Source organism: Onychostruthus taczanowskii, unplaced genomic scaffold (assembly GCF_017590055.1).
Source record: "Onychostruthus taczanowskii isolate IOZ18803 unplaced genomic scaffold, ASM1759005v1 scaffold25, whole genome shotgun sequence".
NCBI classification, from domain to species: Eukaryota; Metazoa; Chordata; class Aves; order Passeriformes; family Passeridae; genus Onychostruthus; species Onychostruthus taczanowskii.
Window position 1 is genome coordinate 8,827,952 of NW_024499796.1, and position 21,100 is coordinate 8,849,051.

The 21,100-nt window shown below is 50.1% G+C and overlaps 1 protein-coding gene across 3 annotated transcripts in view; it reads left to right on the plus strand.

Annotated features, from left to right (window-relative positions):
* The window catches only part of NACC2 (NACC family member 2), a 50,201-nt gene that overhangs the window by 21,364 nt on the left and 7,737 nt on the right, over window positions 1–21,100 (plus strand). For 2 of the 3 annotated variants that reach the window (XM_041406980.1, XM_041406982.1), the window contains exon 2: window positions 14,670–15,593. In XM_041406980.1, the coding sequence (XP_041262914.1) occupies window positions 14,732–15,593 (862 nt within the window). In that variant the 5' untranslated portion in view covers window positions 14,670–14,731. Of the gene's footprint in view, window positions 1–14,394; window positions 14,553–14,669; window positions 15,594–21,100 lie in introns of all 3 variants that reach the window. The other variant, XM_041406981.1, reaches the window with a different exon arrangement.

A 21,100-nucleotide genomic window follows, 5' to 3' on the forward strand; every position in this document is an offset into this window, starting at 1 on the left:
ATTTGCTTTCCATGCAAAACATATAAATCTTGGCAAAGTTCCCAAAGTTGTGTGTTTAACTGTTCATATCTGTGTGCTTGTAGGAGAGAAGTGGTTATTCCCCTGCAGAATTATTTTCCTTTTTTAAAAGGAAGCTGGAATGTTTGTGAGGAAGACATTTTAAGCCAGTGGTGGGGATGAAGGAGAGTGAGGGGAGAGTGAGGTTGGATGGGGAAAGGAAGCACTTTCCCCTCATTCCCTCCCTGCCAGGACTAACCACAAGTGCTGCTTTGACTTGCTGTGTTTTGGGGCTGTTTCTGCTTGTCTGATGAGTTTTAGTGAAACACAGATCTGGTTGGTGGTTTCTTTTTAGTCCTACCCCAGTACAAGAGCTGTTAGTGGAGTTTATTTAAGGTTAAAATAGTGGATACTGCATAAAACTCAGCTCTTCCCTCCTTCCCCAAGCCCTGCAGCAGGTGGGTGCTCCTTTATTTCCTGCTCACCCCATGACAGACCCCACTGCCATTATTCAAACAGAGATGCAGAGACAGATTTATTTTTGTATAAAATCCCTGTTTCTCAGGAAATCCCTGAGGAGACCTTTCCCTGGGGCTGGGGTGAAGCTCAGCTCACATTGGCACCACCCTGTCCCTGTGCTGGAGGTGCAGCAGGCTCTGGGGATGGAGAAGAGGATCTGTGCTGACTGTCCTTCCTGCAGCAGGCCAGGCTGGAAATTTTCCAGCACACTGACCCTCCCTGAGCACTGTGAGCACACAGTGGGATAGAAACTGGGAGATAAACCCACCCAAATCTCCTCTGCAGAGGCAAAAATCCCAATAACCATCCTGCAGCCTCTCCCCGCTGCACTCTGTGCCTCGCTGTCGTTGCAGTCCCTGTTCCAGAGCTGGAGATGTTTAATTTATTTGTGTTCTCCCAACACCTCTGTGTTTCATAACAGGAATCACTCCTGGGTTTGGCCGGGAGGCAGCGGAGCTCCCTGTAATCCAGGAGTGAATCAAAGCAACTTTTTACAAAACAAGATTCTCTCTCAGTGTTGCAAAAGAGCTTTGGGGAAATCTGGTTTTTGTGGTTAAGGATCTTACTCTTGATGCACAAGGAAAATTATGTGTAGCTTTTATTTGGCCCAAAGGATTCTTACAACATTATCCGTATTTCCTTTAATTTGTGGGATTTCTAGTAAATGGGCTTAAAAATAGGTCTGGGCAAGATGCCAGGGTACATAAGAAGAGCAGAAAAGCTTTGCAGGCTGTGAGCTGCTCGCTTTCACTTCTCCCCGGTGCGGGCTGGGGGCACGGGGCGGTTGCTCACCTTTTGGGGTTAAATTTAATGATGTCTCTGGAATCCTTTGGAAGTTGATATGGCAGAAAAAAGTTATTTTAACTCTTTCTTAGGAGTGATGCAGTGTAGTTGCTGAGCTGGAGTTGAGTCTGGAAAGGGGCAGGATGAGCTGCAGCACCAGGGAGGGCAAGAACTGGGGAACTCTGGGCCCATTCACTGATGGGATTTAGGGACCCTGGAAAACCAGCATACAAGTAGGAGCAGAATATGGCAGTGATAATATGTTTTTTTTTTTCCTTCTTTCCACTTTTCATTCTCAGAAGTCTCTTTAAGCCTTTTGCTAAGTGAGAGAAATCTCAGGAGGGAAAGGTGCCCAGCTCACTGTGGTGGTATTTACCTGATTCCTTCAAAATTAGTCCATGTTCAATTGACTTTAAAATGCCTTTTTCCCTGGGGACAGCCTTCCATTCAGGTGTGGTGGGTTTATGGAGCTGGAGCCCCAATGGGAAAGGGAAGTTAAGTGGGAAAAGATCCCTGTGGCATCCACCCTTCCTCACTCCAAGGTGCCAGGCCAGGGCACCTCGTGCCTTCCCAAAGAGTGGATTTTTTTCACCTGCTTTCGTAAAATTCAGTTCTTTTTGTTTTGATTCAGTCTTTGAGCATAAATCTGTAAAATTCAGAGTCTTGTGGATGCTGTGTCTCTGTTGTGAGTAGCTTCTTGGGAGGTAGAGGAGGTGTGGGGAGGTGGATGAAGATCAGGAAGGTTTTGAGCTTCCTGGGAGCAGCATCAGTGTGCTGGGCAAGGAGCAGGGTTGGGTTGAGGTTGCTGTGCTCTTGAACTAAAAGTGTGCATTATCACATGGTGGTGGTGATGGACTTCTGTAAAATCAAGAGGATTTCCATTAACACTTTCCTTAAAATCATGAGGATTTTGCAGTGCCTGGTGCGGAAGCATCAGGGAAATTATTTGTGCCACTGTCAGGAATGTACTAATAACATTTTTCATCCAAGAATATCGAGGTGCTTTGCTGATATTAAGTCTTCTGGTGGATGTGTGAGCTGGGGGAGGTGGGTTCAGTTCATCTGTGGAGGTAAAAACATCTTACCCCTGTTTGCCCCCAGGGTGCAGCCTTGGCTGGTGCCAAACTTTTCCCTAAAAGCTGATAAATTGGGTGTTGTTGTGGACCAATCCTCCAGGATTGTGGTGGCTGGACTGAAGTCCCACGAGCCACACAGTTCCCCAGGATCCTTTCTGGGCAAGCAGGTGAATTTCCCATAAAAAGGGCTGATATTTGGGATGTGTCTGGAGAGAGCACAGGGCTCACTGACGCCAAACCTTTCCATGGCAGGAGTGGAATGGGGTCTTGAGCCTTTTCCACAGGACTGGTGCCCCACTGAGGGGCAACTCCTGCCTCTGAGAGCTCTTCCATGTTCCAGGAGAAAACACAGCAGAGGAGAACACCCTGTGCTGCCTCTGCCTGCTTTTGGTACATGGTGAGCAGGAATCGTCTGTTCCTTTCTGGACACAGAGCTGCTGAGTGCCAGCACCCCAAAACTTCCCTCATTAAACCTTGGGAATGAGCAGCTCCCAGCCCCAGGGCCTTTCTCCTTCCCTTTCCCAAATCCAAAGCCCTGACCTCCAGCCAGCCCAATTAGCACAAGTTCAGATTTGAGCTGATGTTTCAAATTTACCTCCTTTGCCTGAGATCAGCTTTCCCAGGCACCCCGGAGCAAAAGGCTCCTGATGTTCCTCCAGAGACCAAGGTTAAATGGGCAGCTGCAGCCCAGCCCCCTGGGAAGGGCAGGGCAGGTTTTCAGGGATGGTTTTGGGGAGATGGGCTGGCACTGGGGGAATGCTGCTGCGTCCCTCACCAGGGCTGGGGCTGGCATGTGTCAGTTCCTCTTTAAAACAGACAGCGTGAGCCCCTTTGATTTTGCTTTTTAAAAATAATTGGGTTTGTGAGCATGATTTGGGGGGGGGGGTGGTGTTTAAAAGATTTTTAACTGAGAGCCAGCAAATTTAATATTTTCTGTGTCTTGGCTGTGTTTTGATTTACATTTGATTTTAAGGCATAATTAGAAATGCAAGTGGAGCGCTTTGTGTTTTACCTCTGCTCCAACTATTTATGGCATGATATGCAAATGAAGCAAGCTATGAATATTAAAGATTAGAGTGTGTTACAAAGTATCACTGTCTTTAATGAGTTGGGTAATGGGCACAGCCTTTGGAACATGGAGGTGTTGGCTGCCGTGTGCCGGCTCGGCGCTCCGCAGCTCCGGCTTTGGTTGCATCCCAGGAGAGCAGGGCTGGGATTTCAAGGCTCTCCAGCCCCTGCTCGGCTGCAGTAGGTAGGTGAGATTCCCCAGCGTTCCCATGACAAAGGAGGCTGCAGCTGAGGGCTGCTGATGGATTATTTCACGGAGGCTGTTGCAGTTCTTGTCTAGGTCAATCCGTTTCGTCTGCGGCAGCGCTGGAGACGGATCTGAGCGTTTGAAAGCGCTCGCCGACCTTTCAAGGTGCTTTGCAGCCATGGGAGGGAATCTTAAACATGCTCCTGCCAAAATGGAGCTGCTGCTCCCCCGGCACAGCCACCCCAAGAAATTCCTTCAGCTGCTCCTCCAGGATTAGGCTCGGCAGCAGGGAATTATTTGGGGGGTTGTTGACACGTCTGAAGGAACATCTTATCCACTGGAGGGCAAGGGGTGGGAAGGGGCTCCTTGGGTTAACCCCTTCTGGGTGGAGGAGTCAGGACAGCCTGGCTTGAGCTCTGAATCACTGCCTGGTTTGAGCTTTAAATCAGTAACTGGGTTTAGTTCTAAATCAGCAACTTGTTTTAGCCCTAAATCAGTTACTGGTTTTAGCCCTAAATCAGTAACTGGTTTTAACCCTAAATCAGTAACTGCTTTTAAGTCTAAATCACTAACTGGTTTTAACCCTAAATCACTAACTGGTTTTAGCTTTAAATCAGTTACTGGTTTTAACCCTAAATCAGTTACTGGTTTTAACCCTAAATCACTAACTGGTTTTAGCCCTAAATCACTAACTGGTTTTAGCCCTAAATCAGTCACTGGTTTTAGCTTTAAATCAATCCCTGGTTTTAACTCTAACTCACTAACTGGTTTTAGCCCTAAATCACTAATTGGACTTAGCTCTAAATCAGTGATTTTATCTCTAAACCAGTGACTGATCTTATCTCTAAACCAGTGCCTGGTTTTATCTCTGAAGCAGCCTCAAGAGCTGTAAAAGAGGAAGGGGGCTGTGTTTTGGGGTGCACTCAGAGGCTCCATCCAGCGCTGTCCTGCAGAACCAGCTCTGCTGGGCTCCCTGCAGGATGCAGGGGATGCTGTGGGGGGCTGCAGGAGGGGGGAAAACCCTGCCAGATACGGAAAGCAACGGATTTTATTCCAAATGGGGCTTGGGGAGGGTGGGCGGTGGGGAGGGAGAATGAAGCATGCCCCAGGGAGCGTGCTTTTCAGATTTGAGGTATTTAAATTACAAATTTTGATGAGGAAGATTGTCAGCAGTATTCAAAACAGTGCTTAAATTCTTTTGAAACACTGTCGAGCTGTGCTGTGGCAGTTGAAAAGTTTGGCACACAAGAACTTGGCCCAGAAGTTGCTGCTTGGGTTTTTTTCCTTTAAAACTCAATTCATCTGTATTCAAGTATCCCACATGCTTAAGGAAAAATAACCCCACCAGGCTCATACTGGTTTGAGACAGACCCTTGCTTGCAGAAGTGATTGATCTCTAATATTAGAGGGTTCTGTGTTGGTTAATCAGCATTAATAAGTATTTATACTTGGAAAGAAGAAAGGGTTTTGCTGTGTTTGTGTCTGCTCATGAAAACAACCAGCAAACTAAACTGGGGTTTGGCATTTTTTGTGTTTCACTGGATTATGAGTCCATATGAATTAGATAGAGCTATTTATATTTTTGGGGGTTGGTCAGTGTTTGTTGGTGTGGGACCAGCTCAGGTCGTGAGCACTGGGGAGATTTTCTCACTCCAACCTCTGACCTTTCTCTGCTGCAGAGATTTATAAAAAAACAGATTTTAGGAGGCTCTCCCAGCAGCTCAGAACTTGTCAGATGTTGGTGGTCATCGTTTAGCATATAATATGTATATAAGCAATATATTGATCATACATCATCTATATTATAATCTTTCATATAGATATTCATCAGCAGTGTATATATAATACAATATTCTGGGCTGCAGCATTGTCTGGGGGTGTTTTAGGGTGTGATGCAGAAATAGTCACATTCTGAAGCTTTGGGCACAGTTTGTTGCCCCCAGTGAGGGGTTTTGCTGCAGGAGGAGAGGAGGCAGAAAGGAAAAATCAGTGTTGAGGCTCCTGTACTCAATGCTCCTGGGAGCAGGGATCAGTCTGGGAGGGTTTTCTCCCCAGGGAGAGGGGAGACAGGGAATTCTTTGCTGGACTACAAGCAGTAAATGCAATATATAAAAAAAAGCAGATTTTCAGCTTTGCCTCCATCTGCCTGGGCAAAGTGGGTGTCAGGCTGGGGTGGCCACCTCGTGTCACCAATTTTGGATTTCTCAGGGGTTTTGCTGCATGACCAAGCCCCTCATTTTTGAAGAGCCTCCTGTGCAGTCTCGTATTTGCCTGTCTGAGCCCAGAAGCTCAGAGTTAAATTTCTGCAGTCTCTAACTTCCCTTGTCTGCAAGCTTCTATTTCCATTAAAGATCAAGCTCAGATGCAATTGTAGCTTTGCTTTATTGAGTATTAAAAGTTTAATGCATAAATGTCTCCCTTCACCAGAACTTTTTGGCAGCCCTGAAATTCCTACAAAAACACAAAGATCCCATTTCCTGCACGGGCTCAGCTGCCCTTGAAGGGTTAATTATCCCATGTCTTTTTTTTTTTTTTTTTTTTTTTTTTTTTTTAAGCAGGGAGAATAAGCTGTAGCCAAAAGTAAAAGTCATTAATTTTAAGACAGAGATGTAAGCAAAGTTTCCTTCCCCTCTGCAGGTTGGTCAGGGTAGGCTATGCAGTAATTGAAAAGTAAAGGCAATTGAATTACAGGCTCCTGTCCAAACCGAGTGCGATTTCTTCTTCTTCTCTCTTTTTTTTTTTTTTTTTACAACCTCCATTGCATCAGAACTAGGCAGTATTCCTGATGTTCTCATGTGTGTTAATGCTGACTCACAGACTAACTTGCACAAGAAAAAAAAACACACAGGCAGCTCCACCATACTAGGTAATGAGCTCTAGCGAGAAGCAGCGTCTGATGTTTTGTAAGCTTTTTTTAATTGACCTTTTAAGATATTTACTTTATTTTAAAGCTTTCTGTTCCGTAGTGGCACGGTGCTAGGACTGAGTCATGCATGTTATATATTGCTAGCTCTGCTGTTGTGTACTAGGAGTGAGGAGAATAGGATTCAGCATGGCACTTGTCTTTTTTGATGTGTTACGGATGGGAATTAGTGCTTGTGATGGGATGCTGCAGGCAGGGTGATGGGGTGCTCTGTGCTTTCCTGTGGCAGTAACTTACTCGGGGTCTTGACTTTTTATTAGATGGCAAAATACTCCGTTCTGCAGAATAATTGTATTTTCTAGCCATGTCTCTCCCTTCTCCCTTCGCCTTGCAGCAATCTGAGAGAACAAAAAAAAAAAAAAATTAAAATGTTGCATTTTCTATTTTTGCTTCTCTTTGCTTTGAGAGCTCTTAAGATCAGTGTTAGGGAAGGGGGAAAGAAGAAGAGAAAAAAAAAAGAGCCTAATTAAATAATAATGGCAAAACCACGCTTTGCCTTGGCTGAATGACGGCACTTTTTGGAGCTGCCGGGTGGGTGACCTCGAGGAGCCGCGGTGCACCCGGGCTGCCGGTGACTCACCTTGCAGCAGGACAGAGCCGGGGCTGCGCTGCACCGGGGGCCGCGGGGCTGGCCGGGGGCCGGGAGAGACCCTCGGGACAGTGATGGGGGATTGGGGAGAGACCCTCGGGACAGTGATGGGGGACCCGGAGAGACCCTCGGGAATGTGCCGGGGGCCGGGAGAGACCCTCGGGGATGTGCAGGGGGATTGGGGAGAGACCCTTGGGACAGTGATGGGGGACCGGGAGAGACCCTCGGGACAGTGATGGGGGACTGGGGAGAGACCCTCGGGGATGTGCAGGGGGACCGGGAGAGACCCTCCGGAATGTGCAGGGGGATTGGGGAGAGACCCTCGGGAATGTGCTGGGGAACCTCAGGAATGTGCACGGGGACTGGGGAGAGACCCTCGGGACAGTGATGGGGGACCTCAGGAATGTGCAGGGGGATTGGGGAGAGACCCTCGGGGCTGTGCCGGGGTCCCTGCAAAGAGACCCTCGGGACTGTGATGGGGGACCGGGAGAGACCCTCAGGAATGTGCAGGGGGATTAGGGAGAGACCCTCGAAACTGTGATGGGGTCCTGTGCTGGTGAACTGGGAGAGACCCTCAGGAATGTGCAGGGGGACAGGGAGAGACCCTCGGGGCTGTGCCAGGGTCCCCATAAAGAGACCCTCGGGGTTGTGCTGGGGTCTCCACAAAGAGACCCTCGGGACTGTGCAGAGGAACTGGGAGAGACCCTCGGGACTGTGCTGGGGAACTGGGAGAGGCCCTTGGGAATGTGCCAGGGATTGGGGAGAGACCCTTGGGAATGTGCAGGGGGATTGAGGAGAGACCCTCGGGGCTGTGCCAGGGATTGGGGTGAGACCCCTCGGGGCTGTGCCAGGGTCCCCATGAGAGATGTGTGGGACTGTGCAAGGGTCCCTGGGCAGAGACCCCTCGGGGCTGTCCTGGCATCCCTGTGGCTCTGCCAGGATCTTCAGTGAGACCCCTCGGGGCTGTGCCAGGTCCCCAGAAGAGATGTTTGGAGCTTGGTCCCCAGAAGAGCCCCCAGGGCAGTTCCAGGGTCCCAAACTGAGCACCCAGTACCCATCCCCTGGCAGTGGGGCTGCCCACACCTCCTGAGCTGCAGCATCAGCCTGATTTTAATTCACTTTTCCACCTTTTCCCCCCATTTTCCCCTGCCCAGCCTCCGGGGCTGTAGTTTCTGTGTGAACTTTGAGGGCTCTGGAGCCGTGGTGGCTCCGTGCTGCATGTCTGCTTCGTGGGGGCTGCCCGTGTGTTACTGAGTAATATTTGCAAATTCACTTTCTGCTCTTAATAAGGCAGAAATAATCTCCTTTCACCCATTGCCACTGGCTGCTACACTAAAAATAGGGTCCGTCCGCGCCGCTTGCCACTTGCAGCATTTCAAAAATAAATACTTTGGAGCTGCAGATACCAGTGCTGCAGGAGAGGAGGCTCATTGCCATTTGATTACTGAACTTAACCTTGTTTTCTCCCCCCTGCCAAACGCTGTGCAGGAATCCAGACCTGTGCTCCAGTCCCTCTCCCTTCCCCTCCTGGATTTTCTCACCTGGAAGAGGGGATGCTCAGTTGTTGGGGTGGGGGTGCAAAGATTTTGCATTTTGGCTCCTTGGCTCCCTGGCACAGCCTGTGGTGCAGGGGTGGGGGGAATATGCTCAGCCTAGACATGAAGTGCATTTTATTTGGCTGTTTATTTTATTTAACTCTTTAGTTTACTGAACTCCATTTTATTTAACTCTTTATTTTATTTGAGGCATTACAGCATCTCCGGGCTCAGGGAATGACACTTGGCCAGCGAGTTTGCAGTGAGCTGTTGCATATTTTCCCCTGGGTTTTTACATTTACTTTTTCATTAAAAAATGGGGAAATAACCCCCAAACCCTGCAGTGAGAGCAGGGCAGGTGCCACCCCTGTGCCTGGGGGATTGGGTGGCTTTGGGGACCCCCTGCCCAGTTGGGTGACATCCCCCTGCCAGCCTCAAATCCAAGGGTGGGATTTTCCCCCCCTCTTTGCTCATTTACAGAAGAAAGGGAAATTTCCTTTGACCCTTTGGGGCCTTCAAGGGCAGGACTTTTCAGCTCTTTTCTTTCTTGGGGCTTTGGCTGGGGGGGTGAAAGCCTTTGGCTGCTTTGTCTCCCACCCCCGAGGGTCCCTGTCCCTTTGTCCCTGTCCCAGCTGCTGCCCAGCTCACCTTCCTGGGGAGCTGCAGGGCTTGGGGGATATTTGGGGGGTTTTGGGGGAATGATTCTCCACCCAGTCTCTCTGTTGTTTGGCTAAGAAAAAAAAAAAGACAATTTAAATACATTATCTAATTATTTCTGATTACTCCTGGGGGAGCTCTGATGGCAGCATCTTATTCTAGGTCGATGCTTTTTTCCTTTGTTGCTGTTGCCTCACCCTGACCTTTCAGGCCCCGGAGCAGGGAATTAGTTTGGAAAAGAGCAAACCTGCTTTTTTCTTTCCCCCAAAGCAGATGAATGCAGAAACTGAGAATTCCCAAACTCTCCTGGAAGTTGTCTCAAATAACAGCTGCATTTTTTATGAACATCTTGTGACAAAGGCTATGACTTTACAAAAATCAGGCAGAGATGTACAAATTAGCCTCCTGGATCCAGGGGCTGGAAAAAGAGGCTGCCATCAGAAAACAAAATGATGTTTTGCCTGAATGGTCACGTACATAAAATGATCAAGGTGGGGGATGTTTGTCTGGTTTTAATCCAGTTTTATCCAAGTTTTCCCATTTGGATATGTCCTGTTGATGGTCTGTCACCTGTAGGACACTCCAGGCCAAAGAGGACTGGATTTTTTGGGGTGATGGTCGTGCTGGGGGCTCCTCCTGCACCTTGGGACACAGCTCAGCTTGGGAGATGAGATTGGAAAAATACAGTTTACATCTGTAATTGCAAAGGTCATTTCTCCTGCAGCACAGCTCTTCCTGTGTCAGATGGGCTGAAGCCATTTCAGACCCTTCAAAAGTCACTTGGTGCTCTATTTAAAAGAAAAATTATCATATTTAATAGAGGAATTTTAAACTTAGAAATTATTATATAGCATTTGCTGTCTAATCTCAGTAGCTTTTTGTTGCTGTTGTTTTTAGTGAATGTGAGGTTTGGTGGTGAGCAGGTTCTCCTGGGCTTTCAAGACTGTTTTATTTTATTTCTTCATGATTTGGGGTTGTTCGTGGTTTTGGGTTGGGTTTTGGGAGACTTTTTAAATATATTCTGGTCATAAAAAGGAAGGGGCAGAGGGAGGAAGAAGGAAAAATTCCAGCAGTCCTGGCTGATGGTTTTTTGGGGTTTGTTTGGGCTTTTGCAGCTTCCTTGTGTGGCTTTGCTCGTGTTCCTTGATGCTCTTTCTAAACCAAACACTGTTACTTCATCCCCATTTCCCTGAGAGCTGCATTTTGGGAGGCACCAATTGTGTGCAGCATCTTGGTTCAAACTCTCCTGGGAGGTTTTATCTGAGATTTGCCAAAGGTTTGGGATGCTGGGGCACTTTGTTGCTTCTCTCTGGCTGAAACATACCCTAAACCAGCCCAGTTTGGTGTTTTTAGGGGGAGACAGGGGTTGCTCTTGACAAGCCTGTTTGTTTATAGAGCAAATTCTAAGTAATATTAATAATTGATATTTATTTTAAGTTTGGCTTGTTCTGTCCTACCGAGCTGTCCTTGGCTGGGTCCAAGGAGGTCCATCCAAGGCCTCCCTGGTGTCTTCTCTGAGGAAGCCCTTCCTGGAAGAGAAGAGGAGGAAATCCTTCTCAATCCTTCTCCACCCGTGTTCTTCCCATCCTCATGGAAGGATGAGGCTTCCTTAGGTGCCTGAGCAGAGGTGTTTTCTCTGTAACTCGGGTTTTTCTCAGTAATTTTCACAGATCCAGAGAGGATCTTTGCTTGCCAGGGCAGATCCATCCTTTCTCCACCAGCAGAGGTGGGCGGTGTAATTTGGGAGGCACCAATTGTGTGCAGCATCTTGGTTCAAACTCTCCTGGGAGGTTTTATCTGAGATTTGCCAAAGGTTTGGGATGCTGGGGCACTTTGTTGCTTCTCTCTGGCTGAAACATACCCTAAACCAGCCCAGTTTGGTGTTTTTAGGGGGAGACAGGGGTTGCTCTTGACAAGCCTGTTTGTTTATAGAGCAAATTCTAAGTAATATTAATAATTGATATTTATTTTAAGTTTGGCTTGTTCTGTCCTACCGAGCTGTCCTTGGCTGCGTCCAAGGAGGTCCATCCAAGGCCTCCCTGGTGTGTCTTCTCTGAGGAAGCCCTTCCTGGAAGAGAAGAGGAGGAAATCCTTCTCCACCCATGTTCTTCCCATCCTCATGGAAGGATGAGGCTTCCTTAGGTGCCTGAGCAGAGGTGTTTTCTCTGTAACTCGGGTTTTTCTCAGTAATTTTCACAGATCCAGAGAGGATCTTTGCTTGCCAGGGCAGATCCATCCTTTCTCCACCAGCAGAGGTGGGCGGTGTCCTGCTTGGGAGAGGTTTTGGGCTCTCAGGCTTGGTCGTTGTGGTGTCACCTCTGATCTCCTCACGGGATGTCACCTTGGTCCCCTCTCAGCAGCACCAGGCAGGGACCCCAGTGACCTCCTGAGGGGTTGGGGTGAGTGTGTTGAGCATTCCCGAGGCAGGGAGCCCTGCTGTGGGGCTCTCCAGGCTCCGTGGGGCTGCAGATCCTCTGGGATTTGGGGCAGCCACATCACAGGGCTTTGCTGGGAGCGCAGCACTTCCCTGCCCTGAGCTTGAACTTCATGCACCAAATATCCCTTTGGATGTGGAAGCGGAGCTGTGAGCAGGATCAGGAGGGAAGGGTCAGGCTGGAGCATCACCAGCCCTGTGCTCCCTGCAGTTATCCTGCTCTGGGGACGTTCTCACCTCTCATCCCTGGAATTTTAACTGTGTGTGACCATCGGAGCGCAGCAATTGAACCAAACCCGAGGCCAATGGCACAGGGGAAAACGCTCTGGGCAAGGGAGAAATAAGCAAAGGGAGGCCCCACCCTCTTTCCCAGAAAAAAGCACCAAACATGCTCAATAAATGCGAAGGTAATTTAAAATCTGAATCCAGGAGACAATGTGACTGGGATTTCATTACTTAAGCAAATGGATTTGCTTTTAGTGGATTCAGCCACAGACTGAAAGGAGCTTTCCCCAAGGGGTAAACATTTTTCCTGCATTTGAAAGGCTTTCTTGTATTGGGAGGGGGGATCTGGGGAGGGGCAGGAAGCAGGACTGTGGCTGCCCAAGGAGCACCTTTATTTTGGGCAGATTTGGGCATTCCCAAAGCTGTACTTTTGGGGAGCTCTTAGGGTGGGGATGCTGGACCAGGTGGGAGGATGGTGGGGGGGATGCAGGGGTTGTTGAGGGGATGCAGAGGATGCTGGAGGGATGCAGGAGGATGCTGGGGGCAGGTGGGGGTACTGCAGGAGGATGTTGAGGCCATGCAGGGGTGATGCAGGAGGATGCTGGGGGGATGCTCAGCGATTCAGGAGGATGCTGAGGATGCAGGGGATGCTGAGGGTACAGGAGGATGCTGGGGGGATGCAGGGGGTACAGGAGGGTGCTGGGGGGATGCAGGGGATGCTCACCACCCCTGCTCCATGCCTTCCCCTGGCCGCAGGAGTTAACCAGCAGCAGTGCCAGCTCTGCAGACTGTTTGGAATAGTTTAAATGCTTTGACACTCTGGATGTACTAGATGGCAGGGGAGGCAGTTTACAGCGTAATTCATATGCAAAACTGCACTATAAATTTAAAACCTGTCTCAGTTGCCGTGGCACCACTAAGCATTTCATCAGCATACAGTACAGTATTTCTGCCATCTTTGTTTGCATTGCAGTGACTCATCAAAAGTCTGTCTTGTACCAACACTGAGAGCATTCCTCTGGCACTGATATTTCTCTGTTTTTAAAGCTTCGGTTTGAAACTGGCATTTACTTCAGGTCCCTAATCAAAGGGCTCTATTCATTGCAGAGAGCAGCCTGAATGTTAATCTGCATCCGGCCTATTCATTTAGATGCTGTGCGCTGCCGGGGAGATTTGACTTGGTAAAAGCTTGAGCTCCAGCAGATACAAACCTAGCGCTTGATACTATATTTTATTTTCCCCCTCCCCCGAGCACTCGGCGGTCGGGGACCGGAGCCCCTCGGCTCCAGGGACGCTGCTCAAGGTACGTTCGCTCCCGGCCAGGCGAAGGCACCGCGAACTTCCTCGCTTGGAAGAATTATTTTTTTTTTTTTAACCATGCAGATACAATTAAATTGGCTCCGAGTGTGTTCTCTTTTCTTCCTGTTACCCCGTGGCCTTGCAGATAGGACTTTTTTTTTTTTTTATTCTCTCCCCTCGGCAATGGGAACAGAGCAGCTCTTTGTGGGTTATTATTTTCTTTCCTGAGATTTTTTTTTTAATCTTTCTCAGATAAACTTCTATATTTTTTTTTTCCCCTTTAAAAAAAAAAATCTCGTTCTTCTGAGCTTTCAGTACTAGTTAAACGTAGTTTTTCTTCAGTGTTATTGCAGGCAGACAGGATTTTAAATCCGCTGGACTCTTTGGGGAGGGAGCAGGGGGGGTCTGGGCTCGGTGCATCCGCAGTGATTTGCTCCGCTGGAGTTTCAGCCGCACCAGCGCTACCTGCTCGGGCTTTGCGCACCTTCCAGCTCCCTCCCAGCCTCTTCTTCTGGGAGGTGGAAGCAGGGATTCTGCCCGTGGCCAAAAGGTACAGCTGGCCCTGGAGAGCGGCCGTGCCGGGATGCGGAGCAGCCCCCAGCCCGGGCTCGCTCGGGGGGTCCTCGCTGCCGGTACCGGGGGCACCGGGCTGGGGCTGGGGGCTCTGCCTGCACCAGGGGCTGGGCTGGGGCTCCCCCTGCCCCGCTCGGGATCTGGGGGAGGAAAATTAGGAGACAACTTGGTAGGCGGCTCGCTGCGGCAGGCACGTTGGTTTTGTTTTATTGGGGCTCAAATATCTGGCTTAATTTGGAGATAAGCCTCGTTTTGTTGGAGGATAAATCTGTTGAGAAGGGGTTTAACTGTTGAAATGCTCCCTCTTTCTGGTGCAAATGGGAAGACTGCTTTTCAAAGTGCTTTTTCCTGGGAGCTCTGGCTCCGGCAGAATCCTGTATTTATTTCGGGCAGAATGGCACATTGTTTTATAAATATCTTTTCTGTAGTTTCAACATAGCTGCTGGTTGTTGTGTTTCTTATATAATGCTACCGAGATCTGTCTGCCTGCCTTTGGTTTGCTTTACTGTTCTCTCCCATTATCGTTCAGATTTTCCTGCATAAAGTAAAAACCCCCGAGGGAATAAATCAGTGGTGCTTATTTAAACAGACCACAACTTGAAGGAAATACTTGCTTTTTTGGAATATCCTTTGCCATCCACCAATGGCATTCCCAACGCCGCTCAAAACCACCGATAAGTAATTTTTGTAAGCGATTGCTTTACCACGAGCTCGGCTTGGAGCCTTTGATGTCGGGTGAGGTGGGTTCCTGTGAACTGTCTAAAACCCTTGTTCCTCTCTCCCCTTGCCTTCTCCGTTTTTCAGATGTGCCCTACTTTGGATATTCCTGCATTGAATGTCTGAGGAGCTCCGGCCGACCCTGAGCCATGTCGCAGATGTTGCACATAGAGATTCCCAACTTCGGGAACACCGTTCTGGGCTGCCTGAACGAGCAGCGGCTGCTGGGGCTCTACTGCGATGTCTCCATCGTGGTGAAGGGCCAAGCCTTCAAGGCTCACCGGGCGGTGCTGGCCGCCAGCAGCCTCTACTTCCGAGACTTGTTCAGCGGGAACAGCAAAAATGCCTTTGAGCTGCCGGGCACCGTCCCCCCCGCTTGCTTCCAGCAGATCCTGTCCTTCTGCTACACCGGCAAGCTGACCATGGCGGCGAGCGAGCAGCTGGTGGTGATGTACACGGCGGGCTTCCTGCAGATCCAGCACATCGTGGAGAAAGGGACGGACTTGATGTTCAAGGTCAGCTCTCCGCACTGTGACTCTCAGACCACCATGATCGAAGACCCCAGCTCGGAGCCGCAGAGCCCCTGCAACCAGCTGCAGTCGGCCTCGGCGCCCTACGTCATGTCCCCCTCCATGCCCATCCCGCTCCTCACCCGCGTCAAACACGAGAACCTGGAGCTGCAGGCCCTGCCCGGCCTGCCCGGCAAGCGGCCTCTGGAGCCCGGCGCCCGGGACGGGCCCGGCGGCGCCGGCGGCGCCAACGCGGGGCCCCTGAAGCTGTCGCGAGTCTCCTACTACGGGGTGCCCAACCTGGCCACGCTGCTCCCCAACGTGCAGCAGGTGCAGTACTCGCAGGGAGAGCGCACCAGCCCCGGCGCCAGCAGCATCCCCACCACCGACAGCCCCACCTCCTACCACAACGAGGAGGATGAGGAGGACGACGAGGCCTACGACACCATGGTGGAGGAGCAGTACGGGCAGATGTACATCAAGTCCTCGGGAGGTTATTCTGGTAATGGATGTCTCTCTCCTTGGGTTTTCCGCGCCCTCGCAGTGGTTGTGTGGGCCTCGTCCAGCCAGCGTGGGTGGTTTTGGGTTGTTCACCAGGTTTTTGTCTTTGGGCGTTTCGTTTGTTGGTTTTTGCCCACGTGGTGGGCTTGGTGCTGGTGTGCAGGTCACCCCTGTGCCGTCGCTCCCCAGCTGGGAGATTTTAGATGAGAGACTCCACCACCCACCAGGGTTGGATCAGCCTTTCCTTTTTGGCTGAGGCTGGCAGCGAGGAGCCTGGTGGCTGCACAAGCCCTGTGGTGGTGGCATCCATCCCAAGGTGATGGCTGAGCAAACCTGCCATGGGTCACCCATGGCAAGGGAAGCACCAGCCCTTTGGGCCCAGGGTGAGGTGGTCACTCTGGGAGCTGTCTTCTGTCCTGGCTTCTTAGAATAAGAGTTTCCAAAAAAGTGATGAATGTGGGATATTTGGAGGAAGGGAGAGCATCATCTAAATAATTTTTGTTGAAGTTAACTAGGAGTACCTGCAACAGGAAGGAAAGATGGACTTTTCTCCCCACTGCCTGAAGTGCCCCTCTCTCCTTTGCCAGCCTTGTCCCACACATCACTGTCAGAAAGGGAAAAGCATTTTTGGGGCTTGATGTTCTTTTATTTCCCCATTAGAAACACAGTGCCCAGAACTACATAAAATCCCTCTGCTGCCCTTCCAGAAATTGGGATTAAGGGATGAGTGTGAATCCCTCGATGGGTCTCAGATAGAGGAGGCAGCCTCACTTTGGTGGTGCTTGGCTGGGAGCTGCTGCTCAGCCCCACGGTGGGCACAGGGACACGAGAGGTCCTTTCCCTCCCATTTCCTTGGGCACACAGCCCCTTCTCCTGGCACCTTGCAGGGCTCAGATCCTCCTGAGGAGCCAGGACAGGTGGGCTGCAGGTCCAGGGGCTCAGTTCCAGGGGGAGATGCCCGCTGGGTGCTGTCCTGTGAGCATCCCCCATGGAACAGCTCCCAGCACCCCACACAGATGGAGCTGGCAGTGTCCCACATGGAAGCTGAGCCTCGCAGTGGCCTCCTCGTGGGAGCTGCAGGTGTTTGTGGCAGCAGCTTTGATCCTCAGGAGCTCCCCAGGGAGGGACATCTTCCCACTGGCTCTGGCTGCACGCAGCATCCCCTCGCCTGGAGCTGCTTCCCCTGCTCTGGCTCCTGGAATTGCTGCACTAATGTTGCAAATATTTGATCTCTGGTTCAAATTGATGAGCTTTCCAATAGGACAATTTTTGTTGCATAAAACAGGTAGGCTTCCTTAGTACTGAGACTGGGCTCACTGCCACACACTGTCCCATCCCATCCCATCCCATCCCATCCCATCCCATCCCATCCCAGAAGCTCAGCATCCTCTTGGCACATTCCTCTGACAGACAGCAAGCAGATAAGCAGGATTTTCCAAGGTGTTTTTTCAATAAGGCATATGAAAAAGGGGGGAAATGGCAAATTTACTATTTTAATATTGGAAATATTTGTTAGGAGAAGTGGACAAGCAGTTGTAGGAAATGATCCTCGAAAGCCTGAGTACTCTCCCTGTCCTGCTTCAGGTCCCAGTCATTGGGATGGGGCAGGAGAGGAGTGGGATCAGGGGTGGGACAAGGTCAGGGTCTCCTCCATGGCTGCTGTTGGAGCCAGACTGAACAGGAATTGTGCTGTTGCCCACTTGTTTTGAGTTTATTTTGCTTTTCCCTGCTGTAGAGCCTGTGGTGAGTAATGTGGGTTTGCCTTCAGTTATTCCTCAGAGCAGTGGGATCATGCCCTTGGAGTGTGTTTTCCATCCCTGTCACGGGGCCAGTTCCTGCAGGAAACAGAACAAAACCAATTCAGAAGGCAAGGACAGGACCAGCCTGGGGATGGTGCAGGCAGCAGCTCCGAGGCTGTCCCTAATCCATGTTGGGCAGGAATCATCCCAGCTGGAAAAGTGAAAATCTGAGCAGCTTGCTCGGGTGTCAGTGGAGATGCTGCAGCCCTTGTGCCAGAGCTGGGCATCCCACAGCCAAATTTTCCTGCTTGTTTTCTGTTGGGAGAACCAGGTGGTGATGCTGAGGCCATGCAGGGAAGAGGCAGGTTGTGAGGCTCTAAATATCCCACATTTCTGCTGAAATTCCTCTTCCCCCCCTCACCTTTCAAAGGAGTTTCCTGTTGGAAATAAGGCAGCTATAGGTATCATGGTTCCTGGAAAAGAGGGCATGCAAAAAAGAGATTACAAAAAGTAAAACCTAAGCTGTTCCTTTATGGTTTGGACTTGTAGAGCTAACTGTGTTTTAATTACTCGGGATAAACTGTACCCTCTCAAAAGGTGCAGAATAATGAAACTGTAAGATGGAAGAGAGAAGGCAGCTAATCCTGCTCCTGGCATGGAGATCCCGACAGCCTCACAAAGCCCTGGGGGAGGGGGAGCCCTCTAAAACAGGGATTGCCAAGGTTTCCAAGAGCCCTGTTTGTGAAAACAAAAACAAAGCCAAAGAGGAGCGGAGCAGACGAAGCTCTGAATTTCAGAGAGGGTTGCTGGATTTTTTTTTTCCTTCTTTTTCTAGGCTTTTTTGTTTCCCATCTGAAGTCTTGGTGCTGGTGAGGGTGTGGTGGGACACTGGTGGCTGAGCTCTTCACCTGCCTTCAGCATCACCCAGGACTCTTGGAGGGATTACCAATCCTCTTCTTGCCCCAAGACTGGGGGTTTTTAATTTATTTTCTTCACCCCTTTTTGTAGTCAGAGCCATTCTGAATTTCCAAAGCTGGATCAGATCCACATCTCCAAATCATTAAGGTCGGAAAAGGCCTCCAAGATCAAACTGACCAAACACTACCAAGAGCACTGAGTGCCACATCCAGTCATTCCTTGGGCACCTCCAGGGGTGAGGACTCCAAAACCTCCCTGGGCAGCCCCCTCCCAGGCCTGAACACCTTTTCCATGAAGAAATTCCTCCTGATGTCCAACCTGAACCTTCTCTGGCACAGCTTGAGGCTGTTTCCCTCTTGGAGGAAACCTGGGAGAAGAGGCTGGTGCCACCTGCAGTGAGGGACCAGGACAAGTATTGGACCTGCAGAAGGAACATCAGGACGAGGCCAGGATTAAACACAGGAGGGTCAGGCTTAGCTGTTGGCAGGGTGAAGCTGGCAGAGGGGTGCAGGAAAAGCTGCCTCAGTTTCCCCCCGGGCTCTGGCCACGTTTGGCGGCCGTGCCGTGCCGGGCTGGGAGCACTGCGGTAAAATGGCTCCTCGCTCCATAACTAGGTCTGGTTGTGGAGAACATGTGGGCCTCGAGGACACGAGCGAGACTTAATGAGGTTTCCAGCATCTGATCTGAGGAACGCACAACTCCAGAAAATATTAAACAAAAGCAAAGTATTTTTATCCCTGTTAATTACAGCGTCGTGGGCCTGAGCTGAAGTGGGTTTCAGCAGGACTTGCAGATGCTCGGCGCTTTTCTGCACTGAGCCACGTTCTTGTCAGTCAGCTCTCTGCTGAGCAGATGCAGTTAATTTAATTTTGACAGGCACCAGCGAAGTTGTGCAAGGGTCCGTCCTCCTCCCCTGCTCCTGCTGCACCGGTTTGCAGGGAAAAGGGAAAATCTTTATGCAGCAAATGGCTGGAATGTAAAGGCTGGACTTGAAAGTTATGAAATCCTGAACTGACAAGAGCACACTTCATTAAAAATTCATCTAAAATAGCCATTATAGAATAGTTGTGGTAATTAGCTGAGAGAATAGTTCTCTCTCCTGGCCTCTGATTCCTGACAGTAAGGAAAGAGGGCAAGGAACAACCCAGAATCCCAAATGATGCAGCCCGTGCAGCATCCCGAGCGGAGCCGGGCACGACGCGCCGCAGCGACGTAAATCACGGCAGCGACGCCGGGAATTGCAGCGGGATGGAGCAGCTGGCTGCCACTGCAGGGACAGCCACCTGATCCTGCCGGCTCCCCCTGCTCCCTGGGGGGCCAGCCTGTGCACAGGGAGGATGCTCAGCAGCAAGGAGCTCGCGGATTTTTAGGAAATGAAGCGCTCGAGGGCGGCGCCGGTTATCCGCCAGAGCGCTTTGGCTTTCTGCAGAGGGGTTCAAACACCTGCAAAGTGCTGAAAGCCTGGCTGTGTGTCTTTATGTGACAAGGTGGGGACTGGTCACAGCTTGGACTTGGTGGTCTTGGAGGTCTTTTCCAGGCTGAGTGGCTCTGTGGTGGCACTGCCCATCCTGAGCCTGGCAGGGTGGGAGCTGAGCAGGGGGAAGGCTGAGCCCCAGCCCGGGGGCACTCAGCCTCTGGCCTTTTTTGGCATTAAACTTCCAGCCCCATTTTCCTCCCTCTGAACCACAGATGTTTAATTTTAGGCTGGCAGATGTTTCACTCCTGGCTGAGATCTGAGGCGAAGGCAAGATAGGGGTATTTATAAACCAGTAATATTTTTCCTATACTAATTCCAGATTACCTCCCTGTATAAATAGGTCACAAATCAAAGGGCTACGTTTCGGTACGTTGGTATAAATGTACTATTTGGGAAATGTAAACTCTCCCCGTTGGGACTCTGTGATGGATCTATCCCATGGTGCTTGCGTGTGTCCTCTGCTGCAGGTTTACATCTTGCAGCAGATGCTGGGGATGCTGAGGCTGTGGAGGGAAGATATTTTTGAGGGGTCCCACTGCCAGTGAAAATAGGCTGATGGGAGAGAAATGTTGAAATATTGCTGTTTGAAAAGAGACTTCTGGCCGTGTAGGGAACAGGGGAGGGTCATCCATGTGTTTGCATCCGTGGTGGAGCAGGTGGAGCTGGGTTCTCCAGCCTTTTCTTCAGGGCTTGAGATGTGTGGCTACATGCTGGGACTCTAAATCAATTTTTTGGGTGGGGCTCCATCACTTTGATCTTTCTGCATCTCCAAATCCCATTCCTAAACCATAAACAGTTGTTCTTTACCCATAGGTAAAAATGTGAGGAATCTCTGGATGTGTTTTAGGGATAAAGAGGACACGAGCCCCAGCATCATGTAGAGCCTGGAGCCATGGAGCATGGACCAGTTTGAGGCTGTTTCTTCAGCCAAAAAAAAATCCAGGAAAATGGGTATTTCCCATTCTGCACCACCTGTTGCAGCTGCAGCATCTAGCTAAGTTTGGGATAAAAGCATATATCCAAATAAATAAAATATTCCAGTGTTTGCCTGGCAGCTCTCGTGGCTTCCTCTGTAATGATTTCCTGCCCCTCTCTGCTGGCTGGGAGCTCCTTTCTTGTTCAGGACCAAAAACTGTATTTAACAATACTTCCCATTGTTTGCCCTTTCATTCAAAGGGAAGGAGCCGCTGCCCTCTGAAGATACAAATTAATTAGAAGCAAATACTCTCCTGTTCTGCAGAGCAGAAAGGCCAAACAGAGTGGCTTTCTGTGGAAACATGGCACCAAAGTGGCTCTTGTGTCCTGCTCCTTTACATAACTGATTGCTATCTGCTCAACTGAGGTGCCACTGAAAGCCCCAAACCTCTTTTTTGT